A 20,938-nucleotide genomic window follows, 5' to 3' on the forward strand; every position below is an offset into this window, starting at 1 on the left:
TATCTCACGGCCACCTGTAACTCACAGGTCCGGCTAGCAGCGATCCCATGTAACCCTGTCCAACTTATACAACTAGGAGTCATACAGAGTATCCTTTCTGACCAATTTTCACCGGTACAATGATGCTACTATTACTTGTGTGATTTATAGTCTGTAATAGAAACTCATAAACAAGTATCAGTGATGTATCACCATAATACTTCTCTCCTCTCTCTACCTATAGTAACGCGTTGTGGTATCGCTCAGTATCGGGCTAGCAGTGTGTCTCGTTGACTTCCTCCACCTTTAGGACATCTAAGCAACAACCACACATCTGGTAATAATACATCACAATATGTGGTTTCCTCTCCTGTATTTATTGTGAACACATTGTTCCAGAGGTCTAGCGTTTGCTGTAACCTGGCCCTCTATAAGTTTTTCCACTGACAATAACTGTGGGTGAGACATTCAATTGGTGAGGTGGAGCTGAACTGATGCATGTCCAATCATTTCCAACTGACAAATTGTAAAAGAGAAGCTATCGCTGTAGAAGTACTACCTCTTCATGGAGAGTGCCCTCTAGTGTCTCTTTCAAGGAACTTCAATGTAAAAAGAAATTGTTGGGAAAATGAATACTCTTGATTAGAGGGAAAGTTCACACATTTTTACGTGGCCTTATTTTCACTCTTTTCTGAAAGTAAGTCTACATGCATCACACTCAAACACAAATGACCTATGAAGCAGCTAGATTAGAATTACCCCACAGCTTTTATTATAAAATAGATTTTATGTACATGAAACAACTTATGAAATTCAATAAGATTCAGTGAAAGTGACCTAATGCAAACTTGTGAAACGCGACACATGTTAGAGGAAATTTGGACTTCTCTGTTCCTGTAATCACGGCTAGGTTTTCGGCCAAAAATGTAAACAGAGAGAACATGTTTTCCATAGATAGAGAGAGAGTTGGGATGTATGATTAGACGTGTGGTTGTTGCTTAGATGTCCAAAAGGTGGAGGAAGAGCGGGATAGAGAGGGAAAGGGTTCAGGGAGAGAGAAGAGAAGGATAGAGATGGTAAGGGTTCAGGGAGAGAGAGAAGAGAAGGATAGAGAGGAAAAGGGTTCAGGGAGAGAGAGAAGAGAAGGATAGAGAGGGAAAGGGTTCAGGGAGAGAGAAGAGAAGGATAGAGAGGGAAAGGGTTCAGGGAGAGAGAAGATAAGAGACGGATAGAGAGGGAAAGGGTTCAGGGAGAGAGAGAAGAGAAGGATAGAGAGGGAAAGGGTTCAGGGAGAGAGAAGATAAGAGATGGATAGAGAGGGAAAGGGTTCAGGGAGAGAGAAGAGACGGATAGAGAGGGAAAGGGTTCAGGGAGAAAGAGAAGAGAAGGATAGAGAGGGAAAGGGTTCAGGGAGAGAGAAGAGAAGGATAGAGAGGGAAAGGGTTCAGGGAGAAAGAGAAGAGAAGGATAGAGAGGGAAAGGGTTCAGGGAGAGAGAAGAGAAGGATAGAGAGGGAAAAGGTTCATGGAGAGAGAAAATAAGGATGGAGAGGGAAAGAGAGAGAAGAGATGGATGGAGAGGGAAATAGAGAGAAGAAGGATAGAGAGGGAAAGAAAAGGTGACAGAGAGAACGAGAGATCAGAAAGAAGGACAGGGAGCATGAAGAGAAGTACTGTATAGAGATGAGAAAGGTCAGGGAGAGAGACATAAGAAGATGGACAGAAAAAGGAATAGAGAGAGAGAGAACGAGTGAGAATAGAGGGAACGAGGGAGGGGTGAAGGAGGTCAGGAGGATGGTGTGTTGCCAAACGTAGAGAGAGTTCTCCATGGAGGGGACCTGCTGAAGGCTGTCTCTGCTGCTCTGTCGTCGTTACCCCATTCCTGCACACACACACACACACTGCGGTTTCATTATTACAGCACATTTAAGGCACATTTTCAAACTTCCTTTTTCTTTTGAAGCAACACATGCAGAAACAAATGCGGTTTCATTACGTAAAATCTAAACACTTCCTTTTGAACTCTTTTAGGATCCAAAGACAGTTTCCCCTGATGGATTATAGCTTCACATGAAGTCATGACGACAGCATTGTGGTGACTCTGTCCACGGTAACCCATATACTAGCACCTTGTCTGGGTAGAGGGTTTAGCTTAATAAGTCCACCTCATCGGCTAATTAAGGAGATGAGTACAGCTAACGAGAGGAGGAGGGCCCATGCAGGCCGGCCCAGGTCACAGAGGAGCAGTAATGAGAAGTTGACTCAAAGCGTGCTTGTGTTCAGTAGGGAGGCAGACAGAGACCACAGAGCCCCAGGACAGCAACACAATTAGACCCAACCAAAACATGAGAAAACAAAAAGATCATTACCCATTGGAAAGAATCAGCAACAAAAACAGAGCAAACTAGGATACTATTTGGCCCTAAACAGAGAGTACACAGTGGCAGAATAGCTGACCACTGTGACTGACCCAAAATGAAGGAAAGCTTTGACTACATACAGACTCAGTGAGCATAGACTTGCTATTGAGAAAGGCCGTCGTAGGCAGACCTGGCTCTCAAGAGAAGACAGGCTAAGTGCACACTGCTATTGTGACAAGAAAAGGGTGGAGAACAAACACCATTCTGAAAACAAACATATTGATGTTTCATTATTTTCCCTTTTGTACTTTAACTATTTGCACATTGTTGCAACACTGTATATAGACATAGTATGACATTTGAAATGTCTTTATTCTTTTGGAACTTCTGTGAGTGTAATGTTTACTGTTAATTTTACTGTAGAAAATTAAAGAAAAAACAATTATGAAATCTTTTTATGTTGCATGTTGGAATTTACAAGGACAAGTCCTCTGCTTTTGGGCTAAAGAGCAGAAGGCCAGACTTCCTGAAGTAAATTGATGATGTTGATATTGTGGTTGTCCCCTAGGTTATAGGGAGATCATCCACCAAATGAAAAGGAATCACACAGGTGGAATGCTAATATGGTATATATATCTGAACTAAATCATTCAATCGAATTGATCAAAACAGGATCATTCTTTATCTGGTTAAAAATCAACAAGGAGGCCGTCTTGACAGATAAAAACGTCTTCCTCTGTGCCTCATACATTTCCCCCCTCAGAGTCACCCTACCTCAATGAAGAGAGTTTCTCCATTCTACAGGGGGAGATGAGTCACTTTCAGGCCCAAGACAACGTGCTGGTCTGTGGAGACCTGACTGCTAGAACAGCAGAAGAACTACACACTATTACATTTGGCAGTTTGGAACATAAACTTTATATTTGACAAATGAGCCTTCTTGGCTAATCTAAAGAAACTTAAGAGCAAACCAAAAAATAATAGATAGTAAAAATGGTTTGACAATGATTGCAAAAATCGAAGAAAGTCATTGAGAAATATATCTAATGCAAAACACAGAGAATCAGACAACAAAAATGCACGCCTTCAATATGGGGAAACACTGAAGCAATACAAACACACCCTAAGAACAAAAAAGGAACAGCACATTAGAAATCAGCTGGATGGAATTGTGGAATCCATAGAATCAAACCACTTCCGGGAGAATTTGAATAAATTAAACAAACCTCATGATGAGGAATTGGCTATCCAAAATGGGGATATGTGGAGAAATCACCTTTGCAAACCTCTACAGCAATATAACAAAGAGCCCTGAACAAAAAGATATACAAGAAAAATATCAAATACTTGAATCAGCAGTCAAAGACTATCAGAATCCTGTGGATACCCCAACTACAGAAGAAGAATTATTGGAAAAACTATATACTCTCCAACCCAAAAAGGCCTGTGGAGCTGATGGTATTTTAAATGACATGATCAAATTTACAGATCACAAATTCAAATTGGCTATACTCTTCAATATTATCCTCACTGCAGGCATTTCCCCCTATTTTTGGAACCAAGGATTGATCAGACCAATCTATAAAAATGGAGACAAATTTGACCCAAATAATTACAGAGGAATTTGCGTTAACAGCAACTTGGGGAAAATTCTCTGCAGTATCATAAATAGTAGACTACGTCATTTCCTTGATGAGCACAACATCCTGAGCAGAAGCCAGATTTAAAAAAAAAGAATGTACAACAGACCACATTTACACCCTCCACACTGTAATTCACCAACAAATAAACCAAAACAAAGGCGCAATCTACTCGTGTTTTGTCGACTTCAAGAAAGCATTTGATTCAATTTGGCACACAAGTATTTTTTTATTATAAACTAATAGAAAGTGGTATTGGAGGGAAAACAATGTTATTAAATCAATGTTCACTAAAAACAAATATGCGGTTTTCAACAGGGACATGGAGTGAAACAGGGCTGCTCAATATGTCCAACACTATTTAACATCTACATTAATGAATTGGAAAAAACATTAGAAGAATCTGCAGCAACTGGTTTCACCGTACACAACACCGAAATCAAGTGTCTACTGTACGCAAATGACCTGGTGCTGCTGTCTCCCACTAAGGAGGAGTTACACCAGCACCTGGATCATCTGCAAAGGTTCTGTCAGACCTGTGCTCTGACAGTTAACCTAAAAAACCTGAATATAATGATTCTATTTGGACACAGTTCTATTAGAACACACCAAAAACGACACGTATCTAGGACTAAATATCAGCAACACAGGTAGCTTTCACATGGCTGTGAACGAGCTGAGACAAAGCTAGAAGAGCATTCTATTCCATTAAAAGGAACATTAAAATCTAAATTCCAATTAGAATCTGGCTCAAAATGTTCCAATCAGTTATAGAACCAATTGCTCTATATGGCAGCAGAGAATGGGATCTGCTCTCTAATAATGAATTTACTAAATGCGACAAACATCTCATCGAAATACTGCATGCAGAGTTTTGCAAGACTGTATTGCAAGTGCAAAGACAAACTCAGAATTGGGCCAATACCCCCTCCTTATTCGAATAGAAAAAAGAGCCATCAAATTTTACAACCATCTAAAAACAAGTGACCCCAAAACATTCCATCACACAGCTCTACAATGTCAAGACATGAAACAAGAGAAGAGTCCCCTCAGCCAGCTGGTTCTGAGGCTCAGTTCACTAACCCAAACCAACTCCATAGAGCCTCAGGACAGCACTCAGAAAATCTGGCCCAACCAAATCATCACAAAGCAAAAATAAAAATATATCACCTATTGGAAAGACATCACAAGAAAATCCAAGTAAACTTCAATACTATTTGGCTCTAAACAGACAGTACATGGTGTCAGACTATCTGACCACTGTGACTGATTGAAAACCAGAGGGAAACACTGACTAGGTACAGACTCAGGGAGCACACAACCTGAGGGTCAGCCAGTGAAAAGTGCAATGTAATGTCAATAATATTTTCCATTTTGTTTTGCCTTTCATACCATGCCATGTGGCTTCTCAGTCAGGTTGAGACTGGTCTACTAACATTTCTTGAATGTATTATTATTCTCATTAATATTGTTGTTGTAGTTGCTGTTAATGGTAGTCCCATTTCCACTACTAATATTGTTATTGCTGTTGGTCCCTCCATTTTTTACACATGTATATTTTGACAATGTAAGTAATTTAATTTTCCATGTCAATAACGTCAGAGAGAGAGAGAGAGAGAGAGAGAGAGAGAGAGAGAGAGAGAGAGAGAGAGAGAGAGAGAGAGAGAGAGAGAGAGAGAGAGAGAGAGAGAGAGAGCAAAAGAGAGAGAGAGAGAGAGAGAGAGCAAAAGAGAGAGTCCCTCCTGAGTTCCTCATCCTTGGGACACATTTTGAAGCTGAAGTGACTACAAGATTAGCATCGGCTTATTATCAGATGTGTGGTTGTTGCTTAGGTGTCCAAAAGGTGGAGGAAGTCAATGAGAGTAGGTTTACCTTTTAGATAAATAACAAAGTAAATTCAGTTGAATTGTAGAGAGAGACCTTACCTGAGAGGTAATGCTCACACGTTTGAGGGTAAGGTCTGGAAAACAATAACACACAAACAAATAGAATAATGTAAAAAAGGATGTCAGTGATGATGACTACATGAAAGCATTATGAGACATAAAATCACTGAATCACTCTATTTGCTTAAAAACACTCACCAAGAACATGGTCCCTGGAATTAAGCTTGGCCCATAGAAGAGCCCCCTCTCTAGACACAAGAGATGAATACTACTATAAATACTATTTTAAAGGGAGAAATACTAATATAAATACTATTTTAAAGGGAGAAATACTATTAGAAATACTATTCTAAAACATCTCATGCTCTATGACATTACTGTACTTCCCCGAAAGTTAGAGACTCATAGATAGAGGATCCAACACCCACCTTTTACGCTTTTCTTCCACTATTACCTTAACTGGACAATGACAAGAGAAATGAGAGAAGAGAATTAGAAAGTGAAAAAGGTGTAATGAACAGAGTCAGTGATGTCATATTTTGAATGGTAAAGGACATTTCTTTAAAGGTTTACTAGCCTGGTCCCAGATCAGTTTGTGCTGTCCTGCCAACTCCTATTAAGGTAAACCGCTCCCGGTTGACAAGAGAGCACAAACTGTTCTGGGAACAGAGTATAGGTTAACAGGTGTAACGTTACCTTTCCTCTGCACTGCCACACCCACGCCCACCAGTACAATGAAGAACAGAACCACAACAGAAAGACATCCCAACACCAGAGGCCAGTCCACACCAGTCAGCCCTACCAGAAAGCAAATATCACCTGTCAATCAACGAGCCCTCATATACATACATATCTTAGTTTGAGCCAGTTTGCTACAGCAGGAAAATAATCCTGCAGCAACAGGAAATGTTGTTGTAATTTCCAGATTATAATTATTTAACATTTTTGTAGAAGTTGAAAAACATTTCATAATGAAAAATCTGTGGAAATTACAAACTTCAGAAGCCTTTACCTCAAATGGATTACAAGTTTGAAATGTCCTGCAACAGGGTGATCAAATTAAGGTCCTACCTCTGTAGAGTAGCCTACATATAAAATGCCCAGCACCAGGCCCACTCTGTGTCTAACATCAATACCAAACATCAGGCCCACACTGTGTCTAATATCAATACCAAACATCAGGCACACACTGTGTCTAATATCAATACCAAACATCAGGCCCACACTGTCTAACATCAATACCAAACATCAGGCCCACACTGTGTCTAATATCAATACCAAACATCAGGCCCACACTGTGTCTAATATCAATACCAAACATCAGGCCCACACTGTCTAACATCAATACCAAACATCAGGCCCACACTGTGTCTAATATCAATACCAAACATCAGGCCCACACTGTGTCTAATATCAATACCAAACATCAGGCCCACACTGTCTAACATCAATACCAAACATCAGGCCCACACTGTCTAACATCAATACCAAACATCAGGCCCACACTGTGTCTAATATCAATACCAAACATCAGGCCCACACTGTGTCTAATATCAATACCAAACATCAGGCACACACTGTGTCTAATATCAATACCAAACATCAGGCCCACACTGTCTAACATCAATACCAAACATCAGGCCCACACTGTGTCTAATATCAATACCAAACATCAGGCCCACACTGTGTCTAATATCAATACCAAACATCAGGCCCATACTGTGTCTAACATCAATACCAAACATCAGGCCCACACTGTCTAACATCAATACCAAACATCAGGCCCACACTGTGTCTAATATCAATACCAAACATCAGGCCCACACTGTCTAACATCAATACCAAACATCAGGCCCACACTGTCTAACATCAATACCAAACATCAGGCCCACACTGTGTCTAATATCAATACCAAACATCAGGCCCACACTGTGTCTAACATCAATACCAAACATCAGGCCCACACTGTGTCTAACATCAATACCAAACATCAGGCCCACACTGTGTCTAATATCAATACCAAACATCAGGCCCACACTGTGTCTAACATCAATACCAAACATCAGGCCCACACTGTGTCTAACATCAATACCAAACATCAGGCCCACACTGTGTCTAACATCAATACCAAACATCAGGCCCACACTGTCTAACATCAATACCAAACATCAGGCCCACACTGTGTCTAACATCAATACCAAACATCAGGCCCACACTGTGTCTAACATCAATACCAAACATCAGGCCCACACTGTGTCTAATATCAATACCAAACATCAGGCCCACACTGTGTCTAATATCAATACCAAACATCAGGCCCACACTGTGTCTAATATCAATACCAAACATCAGGCCCACTCTGTGTCTAATATCAATACCAAACATCAGGCCCACATTGTGTCTAATATCAATACCAAACATCAGGCCCACACTGTCTAATATCAATACCAAACATCAGGCCCACACTGTGTCTAACATCAATACCAAACATCAGGCCCACACTGTCTAACATCAATACCAAACATCAGGCCCACACTGTCTAACATCAATACCAAACATCAGGCCCACACTGTGTTTAATATCAATACCAAACATCAGGCCCACATTGTGTCTAATATCAATACCAAACATCAGGCCCACACTGTCTAATATCAATACCAAACATCAGGCCCACACTGTGTCTAATATCAATACCAAACATCAGGCCCACACTGTCTAACATCAATACCAAACATCAGGCCCACACTGTCTAACATCAATACCAAACATCAGGCCCACACTGTGTCTAATATCAATACCAAACATCAGGCCCAAACTGTGTCTAATATCAATTCCAAACATCAGGCCCACACTGTCTAACATCAATACCAAACATCAGGCCCACACTGTGTCTAATATCAATACCAAACATCAGGCCCACACTGTGTCTAATATCAATACCAAACATCAGGCCCACACTGTCTAATATCAATACCAAACATCAGGCCCACACTGTCTAACATCAATACCAAACATCAGGCCCATACTGTGTCTAATATCAATACCAAACATCAGGCCCACACTGTCTAACATCAATACCAAACATCAGGCCCACACTGTGTCTAACATCAATACCAAACATCAGGCCCACACTTTCTAACATCAATACCAAACATCAGGCCCACACTGTGTCTAATATCAATACCAAACATCAGGCCCACACTGTGTCTAATATCAATACCAAACATCAGGCCCACACTGTCTAACATCAATACCAAACATCAGGCCCACACTGTCTAACATCAATACCAAACATCAGGCCCACACTGTGTCTAATATCAATACCAAACATCAGGCCCACTCTGTGTCTAACATCAATACCAAACATCAGGCCCACTCTGTGTCTAACATCAATACCAAACATCAGGCCCACACTGTGTCTAACATCAATACCAAACATCAGGCCCACACTGTCTAACATCAATACCAAACATCAGGCCCACACTGTGTCTAACATCAATACCAAACATCAGGCCCACTCTGTGTCTAACATCAATACCAAACATCAGGCCCACTCTGTGTCTAACATCAATACCAAACATCAGGCCCACACTGTCTAACATCAATACCAAACATCAGGCCCACACTGTGTTTAACATCAATACCAAACATCAGGCCCACACTGTCTAACATCAATACCAAACATCAGGCCCACACTGTCTAACATCAATACCAAACATCAGGCCCACACTGTGTCTAATATCAATACCAAACATCAGGCCCACACTGTGTCTAACATCAATACCAAACATCAGGCCCACACTGTCTAACATCAATACCAAACATCAGGCCCACACTGTGTCTAATATCAATACCAAACATCAGGCCCACTTTGTGTCTAACATCAATTCCAAACATCAGGCCCACACTGTGTCTAATATCAATACCAAACATCAGGCCCACACTGTGTCTAATATCAATACCAAACATCAGGCCCACACTGTCTAACATCAATACCAAACATCAGGCCCACACTGTCTAACATCAATACCAAACATCAGGCCCATACTGTGTCTAACATCAATACCAAACATCAGGCCCACACTGTCTAACATCAATACCAAACATCAGGCCCACACTGTCTAACATCAATACCAAACATCAGGCCCACACTGTCTAACATCAATACCAAACATCAGGCCCACACTGTCTAACATCAATACCAAACATCAGGCCCACACTGTCTAACATCAATACCAAACATCAGGCACACACTGTCTAACATCAATACCAAACATCAGGCCCACACTGTCTAACATCAATACCAAACATCAGGCCCACACTGCCTAACATCAATACCAAACATCAGGCCCACACTGTGTTTAATATCAATACCAAACATCAGGCCCACTCTATGTCTAATATCAATACCAAACATCAGGCCCATACTGTGTCTAATATCAATACCAAACATCAGGCCCACACTGTGTCTAATATCAATACCAAACATCAGGCCCACACTGTGTCTAATATCAATACCAAACATCAGGCCCACACTGTGTCTAATATCAATACCAAACATCAGGCCCACACTGTGTCTAATATCAATACCAAACATCAGGCCCACACTGTCTAACATCAATACCAAACATCAGGCCCACACTGTGTCTAATATCAATACCAAACATCAGGCCCACACTGTGTCTAACATCAATACCAAACATCAGGCCCACTCTGTGTCTAATATCAATACCAAACATCAGGCCCACACTGTGTTTAACATCAGTACCCAGTCAGAGGGTGATTTGTTGACTGTAGTGGTTCAGTGAGTTACCTGGTGAGGAGGGAGGGGAGATGGTGGTATTTTCTGGAAGAGAATGACAGACATTATTATAGGTGAAAAATAATTCAAGGCTGCCTCTTGAGTGGTATGAGTTGACGCACACAGGCTCAGACAGACACAGACATCAGAGAGATGCAGACCTATGACTCTAGGCACAGCCAGCAGTGGACTTCTCTCTGAGTGGCTCCACTCTGCTCCCAGCAGGGAACTGTATTGGCACTGGTACTGGTCCGACAACGGGCCGTCCTGGGATGAGAGAACAAAAAGGGCACGATGTCGGGTAGCGGGGGCACTACGGGTGGCATCAGGGAAGGTACTTCCCAGGCGGTATAGAGAGAAGCGGGCACCAGGGAAGGCAGGTGAGCCAGTACACACCAAGGCCCACTCCCCAGCCTGGCTCTGGAGAGAGAGAGTGGGCACCGGCAACAGCTCTGGGATGGCAGGCCCACCAGAGAAAAGATGGAGAGAGAGTATGGGTATCATATTTTTCTCACACACAATTCTAACCTTAACCATTGGGAATACAATACATAACTGACATTAGATCAGTGTCTAGCTGAAATTTCACCCCTCAACCAGATTTCTCACCTGTGACCGTGACAAGAACTGGATGACTGGCGGTTGAATTAGCCGGTCCCTGACGAGGCACTGTAACCTGGTAGAGGCAGGTGTAGGACCCCCCCTCGCCTCCCCTCACGGGCCCCAGGTGGAAGGCCCCGGTCTGGGCTGTGGAGTGGGACACCAGGGAGGCCTGGGGGTGGACCATGGAGCTCCCCATGGAGTGCCCAGTCGCTTTAGCTGTCCTCAGCAGTAGGAAGGCCTCTGGTTTCGGGCTCTGCTGGGAGTGAGGAGGAGGGGGGGAGCAGTGGAAGGATAACGTCTGGCCGCGCTTCACCTGACCATCTGGGGGATCAACTGAGAGGAGGGGTGGGAGGAGAGAGGGGGGAGGAGGAGGAGGAGGAGCTCTAGGAGAGGCTACACCTAGAGAGAGAGAGAGAGAGAGAGAGAGAGAGAGAGAGAGAGACGAGACGGAGAGAGAGAAAGATTTATGCTGCATTAGTTTATGTGTCGGGGGGCTAGGGTCAGTCTGTTATATCTGGAGTATTTCTCCTGTCTTATCCGGTGTCCTGTGTGAATTTAAGTATGCTCTCTCTAATTCTCTTTTTCTCTCTCTCTCTCTCTCTCTCTCTCTCTCTCTCTCTTTCTCGGGGGACCTGAGCCCTAGGACCATGCCTCAGGACTACCTGGCCTGATGACTCCTTGCTGTACCCAGTCCACCTGGTTGTGCTGCTGCTCTAGTTCCAACTGTTCTGCCTGCGGCTATGGAACCCTGACCTGTTCACCGGACATGTTACCTTGTCCCAGACTTGCTGTTTTCAACTCTCTAGAGACAGCAGGAGCAGTAGAGATACTCTGAATGATCAGCTATGAAAAGCCAACTGACATTTACTCCTGAGGTGCTGACCTGTTGCCCCCTCTACAACCACTATGATTATTATTATTTGACCCTGCTGGTCATCTATGAACATTTGAACATCTTGGCCATATTCTGTTATAATCTCCACCCGGCACAGCCAGAAGAGGACTGGCCACCCCTCATAGCCTGGTTCCTCTCTAGGTTTCATCCTAGGTTCTGGCCTTTCTCGGGAGTTTTTCCTAACCACTATGCCTCTACATCTGCATCGCATGCTGTTTGGGTTTTAGGCTGGGTTTCTGTAGAGCACTTTGTGACATCAGCTGATGTAAATACATTTGATTTGATTTGAAATTTGATTTGCTATAAAGGGGTTGTAATGGTGAAGTCTTCCTACTATAAGAAAAGTAAAGAAGGGAGCTTCCTTTCAACTCCAAGGAGATGAATTCAAGAGCTTGTTACTTTCATAATAAACTTTATCAAACCAAATGCATAGTAGTCTATAGGCATTATGTACTGAAACTATACATTTAGACGTTGGATATTTAGCAGAAGCTGTAAATCCGGTCTCTGAGGAAATGTGAGAACTGCCATTTAAGTTTACCCTCTGTTGTCATTCACACTTCCTGCCTTAACTGTCAAGCTTGATTTTTGTGGTTTCTATATAACCCGCAGGGTGTAACAGTATGATACACACATTCAAGCACACACAATCGTAACCACTGAGCACACCTATGGCAGTTTTGCCAGTGGTGGTGGAGAAGCGGATAGGAGTGTTCATTGACTTCCACCACAAGTGGCTTTAAACCTAGCGTAAACCTCAGAACTGTTTCTCACTTTGAAATAGCATTTCCATTTACTGTTACTGTCACGCCCTGACCTTAGAGAGATGTTTTATTTTCCTCTAGTTTGGTTAGGTCAGGGTGTGACATGGGGTGGGAATTCTATGTTTTCTATTTCTTTGTGTTTTGGCCGAGTATGGTTCCTAATCAGAGGCAGCTGTCTATCGTTGTCTCTTGTTGGGCATCATACTTAGGCAGCCTTTTCCCCACCTGTGTTTGTGGGTAATTATTATTTCTGTGAGTGTTTTGTGTGTGCCACAGTTGTGTCACGTTTCTTTCTGTTTACCTGTTTATTGTTTTGTTCGGTTTTCTTCAAATAAAAATGTGGAATTACCGGCACGCTGCGCCTTGGCTTATCTATGACAGGGAGTTTGAGGACAGTGAACGTGACAGAATTACCCACCACAAGAAGGCCAAGCAGCATGCGCTTACTGGGAAGACGAGCTGGACCGGGGAGAATCAACAATGACGGAAACACGAGAGGCAGCCCCCCCAAAAACATTTTTTGGGGGCACACGGGGAGATTGGCTAAGTCAGGGTGGAGACCTGAGCCAACTCCCTGTGCTTACCGTGGGGAGCGAGTGACTGAGCAAGCACCGTGTTATGCGGTGATGCGCACTGTGTCGCCAGTGCGCATTCACAGCCCGGTGCGCTCTGTGCCAGCGCCCCGCATTTGCCAGGCTAGAGTTAGCATTCAGCCAGGAAGGGTGGTGCCAGCTCAGTGCTCCTGGTCTACAGTGCACCTCCTCGGTCCAGGATATCCTGTGCCAGCTTTACGCACTGTGTCACCAGCGCGCCTTCACAGACCAGTTTGTCCTGTGCCAGCGCCCCGCACTTGCCAGGCTAAAGTAAGCATCCAGCCAGGACGGGTTGTGCCAGCCCTAAGCTCCAGACCTCCAGTGCGCCTCCACGGCCCAGTATACCCTGTGCCTGCTCTGCGCACCCGGTCTCCAGTGCGTCTCCCCAGTCCGGTGAGACCGATTCCAGCTCCACGTAAGAAGCCTCCAGTGATGATCCATGGTCCGAAGCCTCCAGTGATGATCCATGGTCCGAAGCCTCCAGTGATGATCCATGGCACGAAGCCTCCAGTGATGATCCATGGCTGGAGCCTGTAGTGATGATCCATGGCACGAAGCCTCCAGTGATAATCCATGGCCCGGAGCCTCCAGTGATAATCCATGGCACGAAGCCTCCAGTGATGATCCATGGCCCGGAGCCTGTAGGGATGATCCATGGCACGAAGCCTCCAGTGATAATCCATGGCCCGGAGCCTCCAGTGATAATCCATGGCCCGGAGCCTCCAGTGATAATCCATGGCACGAAGCCTCCAGTGATGATCCATGGCCCGGAGCCTGTAGGGATGATCCATGGCACGAAGCCTCCAGTGATAATCCATGGCCCGGAGCCTCCAGTGATAATCCATGGCCCGGAGCCTCCAGTGATGATCCATGGCAAGAAACCTCCAGTGATGATCCATGGCGCGGAACCTGTAGTGATGATCTATGGCACGGAGCCTACAACGACGTCCCCCGGTCCGGAGCCTCTAGCGACGGTTCCCAGTCCGGAGCCTCCAGCGACGGTCCCCAGTCCGGAGCCTCCAGCGACGGTTCCCAGTCCGGAGCCTCCAGCGACGGTCCCCAGTCCGGAGCCTCCAGCGACGGTCCCCAGTCCGGAGCCTCCAGCGACGGTCCCCAGTCCGGAGTCTTCAGCGACGGTCCGCAGTCCGGAGTCTTCAGCGACGGTCCGCAGTCCGGAGTCTTCAGCGGCGGTCTGGAGTCTTCAGCGGCGGTCTGCAGTCCAGAGTCTCCGGGTAGATGCCCGCCCAGACCCTCCCCTATAGGTTCAGGTTTGCGGGGGGGGGGGTTGGTACTGTCATGCCCTGACCTTACAGAGACGTTTTATTTTCCTCTAGTTTGGTTAGGTCAGGGTGTGACATGGGGTGGGCATTCTATGTTTTCTATTTCTTTGTGTTTTGGCCGAGTATGGTTCCTAATCAGAGGCAGCTGTCTATCGTTGTCTCTGATTGGGAATCATACTTAGGCAGCCTTTTCCCCACCTGTTTTTGTGGGTAATTATTATTTCTGTGAGTGTTTTGTGTGTGCCACAGTTGCGTCACGTTTATTGTTTTGTTCGGTTTTCTTCAAATAAAGAATGTGGAATTACCGGCACGCTGCGCCTTGGCTTATCTATGACAGGGAGTTTGAGGACAGTGAACGTGACAGTTACAATAAATGGCAGAAAAAGATTTCTGTGACTTTGATTATCATCATTATTTGTAGTGATCATGGTGCTTGCCGTAGTTTCTGTCCCAGATCCACGGCTCCACCGTACTCAACTACCTGATCCAAAATCATCAATCATAAATATAAAACTCACTATAAAACTATAAAACTCACCTTGTTGTTTCAGAGTCAGATAGTGGCTGTATGGGCTATAAATCCCCTGGCTGTTCTGATACAGGCAGCAGTATAGACCCTCCCGGGGTGAATCCTCCCTCACTCTAACTGTGAACTGGGCCTCCTGTCTCTCACTGGGGAAAGTCATGGTGTCCACCAGCTTTTTAACCCGGTGGAGTCTGAACAGGATCCCTCCAGGGCCCTCAGGGGCCCGACAGACCAGGACCACAGCCCCCAGGACGGTGTTGCCTACAGGGGCCTGGGTAAGGGAGGGTGTTGGGGGGGGGACCGAGAGGAGGTCTGAGGATACTGTATCTGGGGAGGAGCAGTCAAGTGTGAGACCCACTAATAGTAAACACTGTATTCCACTAAACAGATATAGGACACAGGAGGCTGCTGAGGGGAGAACGGCTCATAATAAATGGAATGGCATCAAACACCTGGAAACCATGTATTTGATGTATTTGATACCATTCGACTAATTCCGCTGCGATCATTACCCTGAGCCCGTCCTCCCCAATTAAGGTGCCACCAACCTCCTGTGATCTAGGATCACAATACCCCATCCAAATAGACTACTTAAATTGTCAGGAAATAAAGATGACAGAACTGATGCCAAACATCATTGAAATATCTCTGTAACTGACATGGCTCAACTACTTTACACTGAAATCTACAACATAAGTATGAGTAAATTCATATTCAAAGTACTTACCCCAAAGTTGTAGGTAACAGATAAGCAGAACAAATATCCAAAGTGAGAGATGGTATCGACAGACAAGCATCTTTGAAGGAGCAAGCAGTCTCTCTTCTGTGTGGATGTGGAAGCATCTGCTCTAGGTGGAGGCAAACAGGATCTGCTGTATGTGTGTGTGTGTGTGTGTGTGTGTGTGTGTGTGTGTGTGTGTGTGTGTGTGTGTGTGTGTGTGTGTGTGTGTGTGTGTGTGTGTGTGTGTGTGTGTGTGTGTGTGTGTGTGTGTGTGTGCGTGCGTGTGCGTGTGTGTGCACGCGTGCGTGTGTGTGTGAAAAGTATGACGATGTCTTAAAATAGGACTGAGGGGAAGTACAACATACAAGCACACTTCCTTTTAAGGGGTTTGTTAATGGGATGTGAGGTCATATAATAATAAACCAAGACCACAGAATGTCCCTGGTGTGTGGTACCATGCATATTGTACACAGAGCATGAGACATACACTGAGTGTACAAAACATTAAGAACACCTGCTCTTTCTGTGTATGTGACCAACTGGCCAGGTGAATCCAGGTGAAAGCTATGATCCCTTATTGATGTCAATTGTTAAATCCACTTCAATCAGTGTAAATGAAGAGGAGGAGACGGGTTAAAGAGGATTTTTAAGCCTTGAGACGATTGAGACTTTGATTGTGTATGTGTGCCATTCAGAGGGTGAATGGGCAAGACAAAAGATTTATGGGCCTTTGAACAGGGTATGGTAGTAAATGCCAGGCACACCAGTTTGTGTCAAGAACTGCAACGCTGCTGGGTTTTTCACATTCAACAGTTTCCCGTGTGTATCAAGAATGGTCCACCACCCAAAGGACATCCAGCCAACGTGACAAAACTGTGGGAAGCATTGGAGTAAACATGGGCCAGCATCCCTGTGGAACGCTTTCGACACCTTGTGGAGTTCATGTCCCGACGAATTGAGGCTGTTCTCTTCATGTAGTCTTCACAAATTCATTAATCATATGGGTAAATAGGCTACATGCAGAGCAGACACAATAAAGTAGTGTAATCAATCTGGAGACGCCTTGCAGTACAACACTGACATCTAGTGGATGAGAAGTTGCACTGCCGTCCTGCCATAGATCATATAGAACTTTTATGGACAAGAACAGGGACAGTTCTGAAGCATAATAAAACCAAACTTGAACGTTATTTAAAGTCGAATCAATTGTGCTTTTAACATCATATTTCAATGGAATTCATTTATTTAGTGATATTTAATGTATTGTTTTGACATTTATTAAACAAAGGTATATATCTATTAGTTCTGGTCCATGGCAAGAGTGTGGGTTCCTCTACTAATCTCTACTAGTGAAGGACTGCGCCCTGGACCAGAGCTAGATATTGACTTCAAAGTGGTGATTGTGCGTTTGCTGTGTAAACACATGCAATAATAGAGGTGTCCACAGTGGAGATGTCATAATACCCATAAAACCTAGCGGTCAAACAGGGAAATGGTTCCAATCAGTTTTCCACCCTTCATTTATCTCGATAGGGGATTTTAGAAACACTTAAAATAAGTGGAGGACTCCAAATATGCAGAACAAATCGAGGAGTCCAAATATGCAGAACAAATCGAGGACTCCAAATATGAGGAACACGTATTGATGCACTACTCGCTAATGTCCAGTCCCTAGTTAACCTCTTACATCTAGACGTTCCGCTAGCGGAACACCTGCTCCAATATCCAATGATAGGCGTGGCGCGAATTACAAATTCCTCAAAAATACAAAAACTTCCATTTTTCAAACATATGACTATTTCACAGCATTTTAAAGACAAGACTCTCCTTTATCTAACCACACTGTCCGATTTCAAAAAGGCTTTACAGCGAAAGCAAAACATTAGATTATGTCAGCAGAGTACCAAGCCAGAAATAATCAGACACCCATTTTTCAAGCTAGCATATAATGTCACAAAAAACAAAACCACAGCTAAATGCAGCACTAACCTTTGATGATCTTCATCAGATGACAACCCTAGGACATTATGTTATACAATGCATGCATGTTTTGTTCAATCAAGTTCATTTTTATATCAAAAACCAGCTTTTTACATTAGCATGTGACGTTCAGAACTAGCATACCCCCAGCAAACATCCGGTGAATTTACTAAATTACTCACGATAAACATTCACAAAAAACATAACAATTATTTTAAGAATTATAGATACAGAACTCCTCTATGCACTCGATATGTCCGATTTTAAAATAGCTTTTCGGTGAAAGCACATTTTGCAATATTCTCAGTAGATAGCCCAGCCATCACGGCTAGCCATTTAGACACCGACCAAGTTTAGCCCTGATCAAACTCCGATTTACTATTACAAAAGTTTCATTACCTTTGTTGTCTTCGTCAGAATGCACTCCCAGGACTGCTACTTCAATAACAAATGTTGGTTTGGTCCAAAATAATCCATCGTTATATCCGAATAGCGGCGTTTTGTTCGTGCGTTCAAGACACTATCTGAAATGGTAAAGAAGGGTCGCGCGCATGGCGCAATTCGTGACAAAAAAATTCTAAATATTCCATTACCGTACTTCGAAGCATGTCAACCGCTGTTTAAAATCAATTTTTATGCCATTTTTCTCGTAGAAAAGCGATAATATTCCGACCGGGAATCTCCTTTTCGGCAAACAGAGGAAAAAATCACAAAGACGGGGGCGGTCAGTTCACGCGCCTAAGCCCAGAGTCCCTTGATCGGCCACTTGAGAAAGGCGATAATGTGTTTCAGCCTGGGGCTGGGATGACGACATTCAGGTTTTTCCCGGGCTCTGAGCGCCTATGGACGACGTAGGAAGTGTCACGTTAGAGCAGAGATCCTTAGTAAAAGATAGAGATGGCAAAGAAGTTCCAGAAATGGTCAGACAGGCCACTTCCTGTAAAGGAATCTCTCAGGTTTTGACCTGCCATTTGAGTTCTGTTATACTCACAGACACCATTCAAACAGTTTTAGAAACTTTAGGGTGTTTTCTATCAATATATAATAAGTATATGCATATTCTAGTTACTGGGTAGGATTAGTAACCACATTAAATCGGGTACGTTTTTTATCCAGCCGTGAAAATACTGCCCCCTAGCCATAAGAGGTTAACAAAGTCGACGAAATCAGGGCAAAAGTTGCTTTCCAAAGAGATATCCGGGATTGTAACATACTCTGTTTCACGGAAACATGGCTAGCTTGGGACATGCTGTCGGAGTCAGTACAGCCAACGGGATTTTCAGTGCATCGCGCTGACAGGAATAAACATCTCTCTGGTAAGAAGAAGGGATGGGTGCATGTTTCATGATTAATGACTCATGGTGTAATTGTAACAACATACAGGAACTCAAGTCCTTTTTTTCACCTGAGCTAGAATTACTCACAATCAAATGCCGACCGTATTATCTCCCAAGAGAACTCCCCTCGGTTATTGTCACAGCCGTGTATATCCCATCGCAAGCAGATACCAAGATGGCCATTAAGGAACTTCACTGGACTTTATGCAAACTGGAAACCATATATCCTGAGGCTGCATTTATTGTAGCTGGGGATTTTAACAAAGCTGATTTGAGAACAAGGCTACCTAAATTCTATCAGCATATCGATTGCAGTACACGAGCGAGGAACATGCTCGACCATTGCTACTCTAACTTCTGCGATGCATACAAGGCCCTCCACCGCCCTCCTTTTGGCAAATCTGACCATGACTCTATCTTGTTGCTCCCCTCCTATATGCAGAATCTAAAACAGGAAGCGTCGTGCTTAGGTCTATCCAATGCTGGTCTGACCAATTGGATTCCACGCTTCAAGATTACTTCGATCACGTAGACTGGGACATGTTCTGCGTAGCCTCAGAGAACAACACTGACGTATACGCTGACTCGGTGAACGAGTTTATAAGGAACTGTATAGGAGATGTTGTACCCACTGTGACTAATAAAACCTTCCCTAACCAGAAACTGTGGATTGATGGCAGCATTCGAGCACAACTGAAAGCACGTACCACCACATTTAACCATGGCAAGGTGGCTGGGAATATGGTTGTATACGAACAGTGTAGTTATTCCCTCCATAAGCCAATCAAACAGGCAAAACGTCTGTACAGAGATAAAGTGGAGTTGTGATTCAACGTCTCAGACACGAGACGTATGTAGCAGGGTCTACTGACATTCACGGATTACAAAAAGAAAACCAGCCCCGTTGCGGACATTGATGTCTTGCTTCCAGACAAATTAAACAATTTCTTTGTGCGCTTTGAGGACAATACAGTGTCACCGACGCGGCCCGCTACCAAAGACTGTGGCCTCTCCTTCTCCATGGCCAACGTGAGTAAACCATTTAAACATGTTAACCCTCGCAAGGCTGCCGGACCAGACGGCATCCCTGGCTGCGTCCTCAGAGCATGCGCAGACCAGCTGGCTGGTGTGTTTACAGACATATTCAATCAATCCCTATCCCAGTCTGCTGTCCCCACATGCTTCAAGTTGGCCACCATAGTTCCTGTTCCCAAGAAAGCCAAGGTAACTGAACTAAATTACTATCACCCCATAGCACTCACTTCTGTCATCATGAAGTGCTTTGAGAAACTAGTCAAGGATCATATCACCTCCACCCTACATGTCACCCTAGACCCACTTCAATTTGCTTACAGCCCCAATAGGTCCACAGACGATTCAATCGCCGTCACACTGCACACTGCCCTATCCCATCTGGACAAGAGGAATACCTATGTAAGAATGCTGTTCATTGACTACAGCTCATCATTCAACACCATAGTACCCTCCAAACTCATCATTAAGCTTTAGTCCCTGGGTCTTGACCCCGCCCTGTGCAACTGGGTCCTGGCGGGCTGCCCCCAGGTGGTGAAGGT

The 20,938-nt window shown here is 44.1% G+C and overlaps 1 protein-coding gene across 3 annotated transcripts; it reads right to left on the reverse strand.

Annotated features, from left to right (window-relative positions):
* Positions 1–1,418: 1,418 nt before the first annotated feature.
* On the reverse strand, positions 1,419–16,243 carry LOC106589852 (uncharacterized). Of its 3 annotated transcripts, XM_045691103.1 has the most exons (10): positions 16,054–16,242; positions 15,339–15,653; positions 11,275–11,667; positions 10,827–11,117; positions 10,678–10,710; positions 6,561–6,662; positions 6,293–6,323; positions 6,063–6,112; positions 5,904–5,938; positions 1,422–1,860 (listed from the first exon to the last, which is right to left on the reverse strand). In XM_045691103.1, the coding sequence occupies exons 1-10, from the start codon at positions 16,121–16,123 to the stop codon at positions 1,765–1,767; spliced, it is 1,416 nt and encodes a 471-aa protein (XP_045547059.1). In that variant the 5' UTR covers positions 16,124–16,242; the 3' UTR covers positions 1,422–1,764. The 3 variants fall into 3 exon arrangements, with proteins under 3 accessions (XP_045547060.1, XP_045547061.1, XP_045547059.1); XM_045691104.1 differs by lacking the exon at positions 6,063–6,112 and having other exon boundaries at positions 1,419–1,860; positions 16,054–16,243; XM_045691105.1 differs by lacking the exon at positions 15,339–15,653 and having other exon boundaries at positions 1,421–1,860; positions 16,054–16,204.
* Between the last annotated feature and the right edge of the window lie 4,695 nt (positions 16,244–20,938).

The sequence above is a fragment of the Salmo salar genome, chromosome ssa12 (assembly GCF_905237065.1).
Source record: "Salmo salar chromosome ssa12, Ssal_v3.1, whole genome shotgun sequence".
Taxonomy (NCBI): Eukaryota; Metazoa; Chordata; class Actinopteri; order Salmoniformes; family Salmonidae; genus Salmo; species Salmo salar.

Excerpts from the sequence above, each read along its gene's own strand:
- LOC106589852 (XM_045691103.1), bottom strand. The coding sequence starts at position 16,123 with ATGCTTGTCTGTCGATACCATCTCTCACTTTGGATATTTGTTCTGCTT. Across the intron at positions 15,654-16,053 it reads CTGTTACCTACAACTTTGGG|ATACAGTATCCTCAGACCTC; the intron begins GTAAGTACTTTG and ends GCTCCTCCCCAG. Across the intron at positions 6,663-10,677 it reads CTCCCCTCCCTCCTCACCAG|GGCTGACTGGTGTGGACTGG; the intron begins GTAACTCACTGA and ends GCTTTCTGGTAG.